The 12,762-nt window shown below is 43.6% G+C and overlaps 2 protein-coding genes across 4 annotated transcripts in view; one reads left to right on the top strand and one right to left on the bottom strand.

The window, feature by feature from the left end:
- The window catches only part of nkain5 (sodium/potassium transporting ATPase interacting 5), a 20,797-nt gene extending 13,016 nt beyond the window's left edge, over positions 1-7,781 (bottom strand). For both annotated transcript variants that reach the window (XM_008319276.3, XM_025059362.1), the window contains exons 1-2: positions 7,231-7,781; positions 2,385-2,603 (exon numbers count right to left, since the gene is read on the bottom strand). The gene's annotated coding sequence lies outside the window, so the exon portion shown is untranslated. The remainder of the gene's footprint in view (positions 1-2,384; positions 2,604-7,230) is intronic.
- The window catches only part of LOC103385403 (uncharacterized), a 19,585-nt gene extending 7,093 nt beyond the window's left edge, over positions 1-12,492 (top strand). The window contains exons 2-7 of one of the 2 annotated variants that reach the window (XM_017035956.2): positions 4,756-4,974; positions 6,139-6,196; positions 6,345-6,423; positions 8,343-8,689; positions 9,997-10,134; positions 10,830-12,492. In XM_017035956.2, the coding sequence (XP_016891445.1) occupies positions 4,841-4,974; positions 6,139-6,196; positions 6,345-6,423; positions 8,343-8,689; positions 9,997-10,134; positions 10,830-11,357 (1,284 nt within the window). In that variant the 5' untranslated portion in view covers positions 4,756-4,840 and the 3' untranslated portion in view covers positions 11,358-12,492. Of the gene's footprint in view, positions 1-4,755; positions 4,975-6,138; positions 6,197-6,344; positions 6,424-8,225; positions 8,690-9,996; positions 10,135-10,829 lie in introns of both variants that reach the window. The other variant, XM_017035955.2, reaches the window with a different exon arrangement.
- Positions 12,493-12,762: the final 270 nt, after the last annotated feature.

Raw genomic sequence — 12,762 nt, 5'->3', positions numbered from 1 at the left:
GCTTTAAACCTGTTATTAACCTGAAGGTCAGATTAAATGGGATCGACTTTCCTGCAGAAAGGTAAATACTGTAGACGCTCGATGAAAAGAACGTCACAACAGAGTTCAGGTCGAGAGTTCATCCAAACTGAAAGAGTTGTTTGAGCGAGTTGAAAAAACTTGTTAAAAAAACCCCGACGTAACACAACAACTGCACGACGAGAGAGAGAAAAGACGACTTATTAGGAGGATCACGGCTTCTTCAAGTTTGTGTTTAAAAAATATATTTAGTTGACTGTTTGTACTGACAGTAACAAATGAATTGAATATATATATATATAGATAGATATAAGTGTCTTACAATATATAATATAAAATATAATATAAAAAACAAAACCATTACACAGTAGTGCTCAGTCAATGTTTTTAAAAAAACATCTGGGTCGTGGTCTGTGGGTGGGGCCACACAGCTTTACGGTTTACGGCCCTAGAAGAAAATTGGCTTGTTTTATATATATATATTTTTATATATTTATATAGACGTATATATTATATAAACATATATTTTTGTGTGTATATGCATATGTACATATATAAGTATATATGTATACATATATGCATATGTTAAGATATATTTATATATTTATTTATTTATATATGTGTATATATGGGCAGCCTCTATGGCTCTAATAAAATCATCAGGTAATTAATCACTTTAATTAATTGAAATAACTAACACCTGTGACTGATTTGTGACTAAATCAAATGATGTAATTATTAACTTGGAGAAGTCGTTGTCCTGAACAACCCATCCGACTGTTGCGTCAGTCCGACTGTCAGCCGTAGACTCACTGACCGTCCTGACCTCAGCTCTGTGTCTGTGAGCCGTTCTGTTGACATTAATCAGAAACTCATCCGTTTAATGTTTGTCTCACCCATGTTAAACGCCCCCTGCTGGTCAGTGACCCCAGAGTCAGGTCAACACCTGACCAGAAACCTGCTGCTGCTGAAGAAAGTTTACAAAGAACCAGATCAGTTGTAGGAACTGTGTGTGTGTGTGTGTGTGTGTGTGTGTGTTAATCAATTTCTTGTTCTTTCTCGGAGCACTATTTCTGATTGGTTGGCTCGTGAGATGTAGCCGCGGAGCCAGCGATTAGACTGCAGTGTGGAGGTGTCACTCAGGGTGAAGACTGTAGGAGGAGCTGTGGGAACAGAGGAGGATCGGGGGAACGTGACAGTGTTCGCTCATCATTAGCTTTCAGCGTCTTCAAACACCTGCCACCAGACTCCCACACACTCTTCCTCTCCTCCTTCCTCTCCTCTCCTCCCTCCTTCTTCTTCTTCTTCTTCTCCTCCACACCTACACCTTTCTTCTCCCCTCTCTCTCATTAGCCTCGGCAGCGCTACACTTTTGGCCGTGTTGTCAGATTAGCACAGATATAATTACACTGACACCCGTGTCACGGTGAGGAATAACTGATTATTGCATCACAGGTGATGGTGGGAAAAAAAGGAGGGAGTGGTTTTGAATAAAAATAGAACGGGTTTTGACAGGTTGGCGTGTGCTGAGCCAACGTGTTCGCTGTATCATCATCATCACTTCTCCTCCAGGTCCACTCTGAAACTGGAGGTGAATTTATTCAACATTTCATTTTGTAATAATTAGTTAAATGATGTGACTGATGATTTTGTTTTTGTGAATCATTGTTTTTTCTCACACCAAAGAGAAAATACTACAGATTTTTTTTTTATATTGGTGTTGGTCTGGTCCAATCAGGTCGCCTGGTTGTAGAGGAGCCTCACGAGTGTTTGCTGTATGTAATAAATATATATATATATATATATTAATTACATACGGCAAATGATGTAAGAAATGTTGGCAACAGCGCAAGAAAAAAACCAAAGCAGCGTCTGTTGGTTTTTAAGGACAATGTGGTGTCTTCAGTGGTTAGTTCTCTTGCCTTAGAGCAGAGGTGTCAAACTCATTATCACCAGCGATAATGTAACTGTAAGACTGTACAGATGTAACTGTACTGTATGACATTTTAATAAATGTTTTTGTGAAAGATTATTATTTATTCACATAAAAAATATTGAACCTTATTTTATGTCATTTATAAAAATTCTCAGCAGCAGAGACTTTATTATAAAGTGTTTTTTTTAACCAGCTGTGGGCCATATGAAATGACTTAGTGGGCTGCATGTGGCCCACGAGTCTTGACTTTGACACATGCTTTAGAGCAGGAGGGCGTGTGACGTGTGTTGTGGTTCAATTCCTGGTCTTTACCCGGACAGAGTCCATGTTGTACCAGTGTGTGTTTGGGCTCAGAGGAACTGTGACGACTGATGACCTGGGACGAAGGTGTTAGCATGGGTTAGCATGGGTTAGCATGGGTTAGCCTTACCTTCAGCTGAAGACGGGGTTGTTGGTTCCACACCTGTCAGCAGCGTCCCTCGTCCTCTGTGTCTCTCTGCTGTCCTGACCCAGACCTGATGATGACGGTGGTTTGTCTGTCGTCGGTGTCTGACCCTCAGGTGAACTCCTGAACACAGACACCAGGGGGAGACTGGCGCTGCTGGCCGACAAATGAACTCACCGACGGTCAGCGTAGAGTCTGTGGCACCTGGAGGGTGGAGTGATTAAAGCAGGGATGTTAACGTGAGGCTGGGGCGTCAATCATCAGCAGGGGGTGGAAATGAGTCACGTAAAATCTTATTGGACAGTCACTGGCATCGCCATGATACAGGTCACATGATTAATAAGATTGACGTTAACAACCATAGGTCTACAGTCAACCATACTCCTGATGACCTCTGGGTGGCACACCACACAAAATGCTATGGCAGGCCACATTCGGCCCCCGGGCCTCAGGTTTGACATAGATACTCAAATTATTCAGCGTCAAATTATTGAAATAGTAATAATGTTTCATCGATGGTACAGTGGAACACACACACACACACACACACACACTCAACGGCTAAGGAAGAGTCGTGTGTTTATTTTGGTCATTTTGTCAGATTTCCGTGGCCTTTCTTTGTTCGTACAACACATTACACCACGACTGTGACACCGTCTGACAGAGGAACCAGCAGAGGAGGCTGTGTCTACACACACACACACACACAGTTTCATGTTACCCAGCCTGCTGCTCTGACTCACTGTCCCTTGTCAACGTGTGTTTGTTTATATCGGAATACAAAAAAAAAACAACTGTAAAGTCATATACAGTACCAGAGGCGGGAACTCGACGCTAAATAAGTCGACAGGTTTTTTAAAACACCAGATCCTCGTAGAAATATCTGACCGTGTTCACGGACATTAAAAATATATTATACAAAACATACACATATACACATATTTGTTACTCTGTAGTGTCTGTCTAAACCAAACTCATTATGGTTCAGGTGGGTCGGACCAGTACAACGGTAACAGAATTAACTATAAGTAACAACAAGTCCATGTTTTTCCCCTTTTGTTTTCATGGAAAGAAGTTGAAGTTTATTAGATATGTATTATTATTTAGTCATATTTGACTAAATATAATTTTACAAAACTATCCTGAACGTAAAGTTGGTTTGTTTATTTTCAAAATTCATCAAACAGACCAGATTGAACACCCTACTGGGCCGGTTTATTTTCAAAATTCATCAAACAGACCGGATTGAACACCCTACTGGGCCGGACATAAGGCCCCCGGGCCTTATGTTTGGCACCCCTGCTCTTCACCTTAAACCTGGACACGTGTCTCAAAATGAGCGATTTTAATGTTTTAACCCACTTTAGTTAAAATAACTAACTCTACTGTGAATCTCCACCTCCACTCCCACCAGTCAGAGTACCTGTCAATCAGAGGTTGACATCAGTAACAACATGGAGGAGACGGATTAACCTCTTGGAACACATTTGTCTTTTTTTTTTTTTTTTTAAACCCACAGTAGGTTTAAACCATTCCTGGCTTCACCACACAGTTAAAACGACAGATGCCTACAGGCGCGGGTGAACAAAGAAAGATGGAAAAACGCAAACTTCACACCGAGCTGTTCAGCCCACGGCACGAACACAAACAACCAGCAACAACAACAACGTCGGAAAAATGAGATCAGAGAACTGTAAAAAATGATCAACATCTGGCAAAAAAAAAACCCACCAGGGTTGTGCTGCACGTTTGTACAAAACTGCGATGAGCAGAGCAGGTGGGCGGAGCATACAGAGGCTCATTAACATTTAAAGGTACAGACACGACCGTAGTACGTAACTAACACGTCATTTAGACAGAAAGTCTCTCTATGAACCTAAATAACAAATTAAATGAACAAAAACAAAAAACAGACTTCCTTTCACACACGTTGGTTTTAAAAGCTAAAATAAATTAATAAAACGAGCTGCAATGCTGCAGGCTATACAGATGTTTTTCCCCAAAAACTATTTTTTTGGTCACACATTATTTGGGGAAAACCAGACGATTCTTACAGATATTACATAATTACGCTTATATCGGGCCGATGTTATCGGTCGGCCGATATTATCGGACATCCCTAGCGACAAGTGTATCTCACAATCACTGAAATGTGGCTCCTGAAGGAGGTGAAACCACGGCACACGCTGCCTCTTTACTCTGCTTCACAGACAACAAAGATTCTCCAGGAACTGTTGTCCTTCTGCAGAAGAACAAAAAAACAGTTCCAGAACAGTTGTTGATCTTCATGAAGGCCAAACGCGCTTGAATGAAACAACTCTCTCTCTCTCTCTGTGTGTGTGTCTTTCTGTTACAGATTCCAGTGAGAGCGTGGATCTTCCCAGTGTGCATGAGCGTAAGAGTGTGAGTGTGTGAGAGCAAGTGAGCGCCAGCGCTCCCACATGGCCTCCATGCAGGACGGGCTGAACTTCACGGCTCCTCCCTACGGCAAGGTCTTGCTGCTGGGTGCTATCGCTGCTGCCTCAGCCTTCGTTGTTACCATCCTCATTGTGGTGCTCTGTGTGGGCTGCCAGAGGTGAGCAACACACACACACACACCATACACACCACACACACAGTATGCTACTGTAAACAGGCAAATACTGAAGTATGAGTATTCACTCGTGTGTACTGTTTCCATGGAGTCGTAAAAGTCGCTGGTTTTATTAAACTTAATGAAAATCATTCAAAGCAACAAAATGTACTTTTTTTCTCTTTGGCTTGTGGTTCCCAAAGTGGGGGGCGCTGCTTGATTATTTAAAAGTAAATTAATTCTATCAAAATATTTTCCTTCACTTCTTTTAATTAATTTTAACTTTAATTAATAAAGTCGCTGGTTTTATTAAACTTAATGAAAATCATTCAAAGCAACAAAATGTACTTTTTTTCTCTTTGGCTTGTGGTTCCCAAAGTGGGGGGCGCTGCTTGATTATTTAAAAGTAAATGAATTCCATCAAAATATTTTCCTTCACTTATTTTAATGAATTTTAACCTTATTTGTTCGGTGAGAACATAACATTTTGTTGGAATATCAGAGTTTTGTGTACCAGGACTGTTGTGGCTAACGCTAACGCTGGTGTCTGTACCAGGACTGTTGTAGCTAACGCTAATGCTGGTGTCTGTACCAGGACTGCTGTAGCTAATGTTAGCTCTGGTGTCTGTACCAGGACTGCTGTAGCTAACATTAGCTCTGGTGTCTGTACCAGGACTGTTGTAGCTAACGCTAATGCTGGTGTCTGTACCAGGACTGCTGTAGCTAACGCTAACGCGGGTGTCTGTACTCACAGCAATATGTTTTAGATTCAGGTGATGCTGTTGACCTAAAGTTTTTGTGACAAGAACGCTTGTTTTTGTGTTAAGTTTCGTTGCCTCATCTTTTATCGCTGGTCGGCAAATGTTTTTGTGTGCTGATGTCACTCAATGCATCCTGTGCATCTGTCGGGTTGGAGGCTGTGCATCAGTGTTAGCGGAACGCTAATAAAGTCCAATGAGAAAGATTTAAATAATAAGACTTACTGTCATTAGATTAGCTGTAACTGTAGCTGCAGATGTTCTCTCTTGTCAGTGGCCACGTGTGTGTGTGTGGTGTGTGTGTGTGTGTCATAACTTCACTACGCTAAGCAAAACTGTAGACAGTGAAAAAAACACACACACTGTAGAAGATGTCAGTGCGGTGATAGAGCGGTTGTGTTTACCACAGGAAAGGAAAAACACACAATGTCCCCGGTGAAGGTGGGAAACACAGACTCATGGACATGGTAAGTGACACACTCATCAGTGTTGTGTTTGTGCAGCGGCGGCGAGCGCAAACAACCCAATTTACGAGGAACCAAATAATTTGGGACAGCGCATCACATGTTGTGTTTAAATGGCACTGTGTGTGTGTGTGTGTGTGTGTGTTATCAGGGTATACTCAGACAGTCAAAGCTGCGGTCTATCAGTAAATCAGACACCGAGATGAACAAGATGAACTGTAATGGCAAAAGTGAGTACATCCTTCACCTTTGAACTCTGACCTGTCGTCTGTACACGTGACATTGTTATGTGGTAACAAAGAAGAAAAAACAAAACAAAAACAAAAAAACAAACAAACTTGTATCTCCTCAACATCTTTTCGACCAATTAAAGAAAGAGTATGCAGGAATTTCAGGTTAGATTTGCCATATTACAACAATTTCCTAATCAACCAAAAATTTCACAACCCTTCTGCATTACTCCAGGGATCCACTAGGGGTCTCAGTGACCATCAAAGAACTCAGAACCTTCATTTAGAAAAAAAAGAAAAAATGATACACAGGCAGAAGGAGGGTACTTCTAGATGAACACAACAACCACCACTGATTTGTTTAAATTTGTAGTTCTGTTTTTGTTTTATAAATGAAATTCTTGCATACTGTACCTTTAAGAGCCTGATCTTGTTTGATTTGCATGGCGGGAAGAAAAAAAAAAGCAAACTACATTTCCTCAACTACATGGCTTATTATGAAGCATGGAAATCAGAAAGAGTGGAGATACAAGGTATCCATCCAACAGCAACAATATTGTCCATGAAATGGCAAGTCATGGAAATGAAAAGTCAATTTGGTTTGGTTTTGGTTTCACCTCCAAACGCTGGACAGCAAAACACAAACAAATTTACCAAACAACCAAAAACGAACCTTCAGACGAAGTGAAACTATCACTATCTCCACCATAAAAACACGATGTCCCAAAAACCGACAGTGTAATGAAGCTCAAGGGCACTGCAGAAAAGACATAAAAGACGTAAACCCTAAAAAAGAATTCTCTTTACCTTTACAGTCCGCCATTTTCTCACTGTAGGACGAAGGTTTCTGTCCAACAGCTCCATCAGTGACAGTTATCGGAACTGCACGTGTGTGGACGCTGTAACGGCAGCCTGAGCTGATTTGTAGCAACATAGCATGTTTAAGGCTAGATTCTTCCACTGTGGAGGAAGAATGAAGTAATGAAGGAATGAAAATTAAACGAAAACTTCGTAGGAAGTTATATCGTGTAATGACGTAATGTATGGAAGCGGGAGTTAACTAATACTAACGAGACAAACTGACATAAAACTGTCACTGACGATATCCAATCAGCGCTGACATCGTCGGTAAACAGGATGAAGGAATAAGGACTAGAGCCAATCAGAGCTACGTTCGGTGTTTAGAAGGCGGGACATGTAAACGGGAGGTCGATTTGTGACATCGCGTGACCAAAACATGTCCGGTAGGAAACATAGGACAGATTAATGGACCCGCTTCACTCGTAACGTAAAATGAACGCAGAAAGTGTAACGTAAAACCTTTTACTTTTCTACAGTGCCCGATTAAGAGTTTATAAAAAAGATTACGATAGTAACAATAACAATAATCGTGGTAGTTGTAGTAATTATTATTAGTTGTAGTAGTAGAATTTGGTTTAATTATTAGCAAAAAAAATACAATTATTATTAGTTGTAGTAGTAGAATTTCGTTTAATTATTAGCAAAAAAAATACATTTTTTTTATTTGACTAAATCAAATCAGATTTATTCAAATAAAACATTTTTTCAGCTTAAACTAAAACGAAATTCAAAACAGATTAATTACTTAATTTAATTAATTTAAATCTAAGACTTAAATTACTTTAGACTAAATCTAACCTGGCTGTTCAGGGTTTGACTTGAACTTTATGGTGGACATTAGTTGATTGGACGATCAGACGAGCGTCTTTAAAGATGACCAGCCAGCATGGACATTCTGCTGCTGCCCAGCTGCCTGTCTAATTCTGACCTTCATTCTCAAGGCAGGCAGCTTCCCCAGATCCCTTCTGGGACTGGAGAGGATGGAGAGCACACTTACTCAGAAGTGGGCAGAAGCTCCTCCACCACACGTACTGACGATGCCCTCTACGCCATGGTAGGCAGGGCCGGACAGACGGACACCCCCGCCCCTCCTGCGGTACCTGCAAACACTCCGGCGCCTCCAGACCCGGATGGAGACGTGGAGGAAGGCCTGGCCGAGTCCGAGGCCCAGGTCATGTCCGCGCCCCACCCCACAGAGACGGCCGAGTACGCCTGCGTCAGGAAGTTGAGGAAGGCTGACAAGGCACCCCAAAAGAGGGACAGCGGGACAGACATGGCGGAGGCACCTGCGCCGCCTTCACGACATGCTCCGCCGTCGCACCCCGCCCCTCCTCCGCCGCACCCCCACAGCACAAAGTTGCCCCGTAAAAACATGGAGGCCTTTAATGTCCCATCGTTTCCAAAGGTTGGTACAGTTGCCCTGGACACATCCCAATGATTTGACATCGTTAGTGTTGGTCCACGACCCACGGGTTGATGCTCCAGTCAGTCAGTATAAAAATTTAAAAAAAAAAATTCTTCCCCCTGTTACACTAAGGCAGTGATCATTGGACAATGGAAATAAAATCCCAAATCAGTGAATTAGCTCTGTGCCCCTTTAAGGGCCCGCTCCCTACTTTGAGAACCATAGCATCGACATGACTGCTGGGATTGTATTCAGACTCTCCCACTGTCCTGGAATGGATTTAGTGCTGGAATATAATTGACAAGCCGGGGCCCTACGGTGGAGGAATGGTTGGTAGCTTTGCCTTACAGCAAGAAGATCACTGTTCGATCCCCTGTGGTAACTGACAGTCCACAGTTGTGAGTTTAGTTACTCAGGACATGACCCCGCCCCCTCTGATGACCCTAAGATGAACCACAGCGTGAGTTTCCAGCCCTAGAGAAGAGAGTATTTCAGAGAGTACTACTCCGAGTACTTCTGTTCCGCTGCTCCTTCAGACGATCCGCACAGTTATAATTCTGCCAGTGTAGCAGTTCTCTTACACTTGGCTCCAGTGTGCGGTGGTTTGTTGGTGACTCAGTGGAGGTTCATCTGAGGTCCAGACAGCGAGGGTGTTTATCCGCCGAGGAGCCGTTAGCGTTAGCGGTGTCACCTTCTCCATATGCTCGCAGCAGCCGGCGTGTCGACAGACGTTACTGTAAATATCAGGCTCACCGCTTCCATTCAAGTGACGGGGGGAGGGCAATTTGCTGCCCCCCCCCCACACCTCCTGTGAGGTCATCGAGGTCGTTGTGGCCGCCGTGACCCGAGGTCATTAACATAATCTGTGCTCAGACTTACACGTGCTCACAGTCTGCTCACCGTTTGGTCACCGCTCGTTTTACTCCAGGGTGATGCAACACTTAGCAACGTAGCCGTTCAGAATGTATGTGCACGATCACACAGTCTGGGGGCTCCGCCTCACGGGGGGGGGACAGAACACAGAACACTCCAGTGCAGTCTGGTCCGTGCACCGGGGGGGGGGGACACAGAACACAGAACACAGAACACTTCAGTGCAGTCTGGTCCGTGCACCACAGACATGTATTGCACACCGTGTTGCAACATTTCACATGGACGGGCATTCATTTGTTTTCTCTGAGCCTGGACGTGAAAACGCAGCCTCTGTAAACACAAGTAATCATTAGTCAGATCACTGTCACACACACACACACACACACACACATGAGCAGCTCTGCCCCAGTTATTATTTGTTGTTCTGTTGACAGGAAGTGATGTTTATGGGCAATGGAGAGCAGTACATCTGGAAGCCTCCGGAGGACGATGACATGTTTATGCTGCAGAGTAAAGCCCTGGCTCCACTGGGTTCTCACACGGTGGAGAATATACAGCCATCTGCTGCAGCGGTGAGCGAGGACTCCTCCGCCTGGACATCAATCTCTCTGGGGTTTTTTTTTTTAAATTTATTTTTTTATTTCTTCTATGTGCATATTTTTATGAAAGCCCTTTTTTTTCTTCCTTCCCTACTTCCTTGTCTTCATATTTAGCGTTAAGTTGTAGTAGTATTTCTACACCAGCCGTATTCCACTCCAGTGTGGAGCTGTCTTACTAATAGATAGAATCACTGATGTGTTTCTATTCTCCTGACGATGGAAGATGGAGGAGTCAGAGCCGAGCACTTGATTTTTTTGATGAATTACTACTGTCGTCTTCAAGGCTGTCTATAAGTACACGCAGTACTTCACTGACGAGGTGTAAAAACGGTGGCACAAAGTGCACAGTAAAATATATATTTTAAAGTGGAAAATGATTAAAACTGAAATAGTTTTCCTGAAGGACACAACGTAAGCTGGTTGACCTTTTGGTTGACCTTTCTAACTACTGGTTAGTTAGTAGTTAGTAAGACCGTTTGTCTTTGAAACACAACTGATTAAATGATAAAAATTGTTGACGTGTTTTACTGATTCAAATTGGAATCTTTTCAATTCATAACATCTGTCTTAGAACTTTTTGACTTTGCTGATAAAAAAAAAAAAGAAAGAAAGGTTCAGGTTCTGTTTTTTTAGCTCCAGGATTTGAACATTGTGTCGTTGTCCTGCAGGTGGCGGAGATGTACTCCAAGGTGTGTAAACCAGGGAAGAAGAAGAGAGCTGTGCCCGGGTCTCCTCCGGCCAACCTCGGCTTCCGGACCTTGGGTCGTGGTGACCGGGACGGGGGGTTCAGTGTAGTGGTCAAACCTCAGACCTGGGCTCCTCAGGAGGGCAAAGCGGTTGGAGGATCCCTGGATGATCACTGCTACGAGTCCATCGGGTCGGAGGAATGCGACCCGGCCTACGAGAACGTGGAAGGCGGAGGCGTCTGGAAGCGGGAGCGACCTCCCAACACGTGTGCCACGCTGCGGCCGCGGAGGAAAAAAGGCCAGCAGCCCCTGCAGCAGCAGCAGCCCCCTCCGCCCCCGCCCACCCAGCAGACCCCTAAGTTGCAGCACCTCCCCGCCAAGGCCCTGCTGCTGCCGGGGGAGAACCTGTACGAGAGCATCGGCGACCTGAAGCACGGCTCCACCACGTCCAGCACCACCACCATCTTCACCTTCAACGACGGCATGGAGATGTACGTAACAGGGCTCTAAGGCGGCGGTCACAGTGTGACACCCCACCCCCCACTCCCCCACCCTCACCTCACGTCTTCAACACAAGGAGCTGAGCGAACACCCAATGACGGCTGAGCTCCCTCCCACCCCATCATGCTCACCTGCACATGCTGTTCATATTTAAGTCATGACCTCCTCGGGCCTGACCCGGGCCACAGAGACCTGGACGTTGACCTGTTCTGACCCGGGCTGAACGCAGTCTAATGTTTAAGGTTTATAAGAATTCCAAAGGTAGTAAATAATTAATGAGCACAAGACCACAGCTGAGGAACCTGCTGGCGACGGTAGCACTTCTGTCCGGGTGATACATTCTGTGCAAAGCACAACAAAGTGAAAGGCCTAAATTCTTCCTCAATTCTAGCGGGTAAAAAATTAAAGTGGTCCTGAAGCGGGACCCCTGATCTGGGGTGAAAGGCACAGCGTGGCGTAAAAAAAAAAATCTTTTGGTAGCACTTAAGTCTGTGACGGGCAGGGCTTCCCTGTAGTTTGTCAAGATGTGATTCAAGGTGGAATTGAAATGAAAATATGAGGGAATGAATTACTAATCAAAAAAACTTGAAAGCTCAGGGACCAAGAGAAACAATGATGAGAGTATTCTAACTAAAATTGCACATGTTTTGCATTCCTCCTGAAGGCTTCGACTAATTTTGACCATTATCAGCATTAAAAAAAAAAAAAATTACACAAAGCTAAATATTTATGTCATCTTTAGTTTAATCCTCCACGGACTGAACACTGTCTCCACTGCAGTCTGTAAATCAGGGGTCTCAAACTCAGGTGAGCGGAGAGCCACTGCTGCCACCGTCCCTTCACTGAAGGGTCGCGTCAGTGTTATATGTACAATCAAAAAAAAAAAAAAAACTACTTTAAAAGGTAGTTTTGGTTCCTAAATGACCTGTGAAATAAATCAAAATTTAATTAAAAAATGTAATCATTATTGACACCTGGTTAAGGGCCAATTGTGGAAGGCGGATCAGGAGTGGCCCCCGAGCCAGGAGTTTGTTACCCCTGCTGTAAATGATGTGTTTTACTTTGTTGATATTGTTTTTTGCACCTTGCCTGCTACGGATTGCATGCTTAAAAAAATGGAAAAAAACAAAAAAAAAAAAAAAAATCAAACACTGTCATGTGGTACCTCTATATGAATGTTTTTATTTTTTATTGTTGTTAGATGTTTTTTCCTTTTTTTTTCCTCCAGTGAGCTGCTTTTTTCTCTGTAGAGCACAAAGCCGTTTAGATTAAAAAAATAAAAAATGGAAGTCATGGCTTGGTGCGACGAGGGGCAGGGGGCGTCCGATTTCTCCTCCTCCTCCTCCTCCTGGGCCTGCAACACACCCGGGGTGGTGCAGATGAAACCGGACGAAGGAGAACTGCTCATGTCCTA

Source organism: Cynoglossus semilaevis, chromosome 10, assembly GCF_000523025.1.
Source record: "Cynoglossus semilaevis isolate Cse_v1.0 chromosome 10, Cse_v1.0, whole genome shotgun sequence".
NCBI classification, from domain to species: domain Eukaryota; kingdom Metazoa; phylum Chordata; class Actinopteri; order Pleuronectiformes; family Cynoglossidae; genus Cynoglossus; species Cynoglossus semilaevis.
This window is presented reverse-complemented; position numbering and strand designations above follow the sequence as displayed.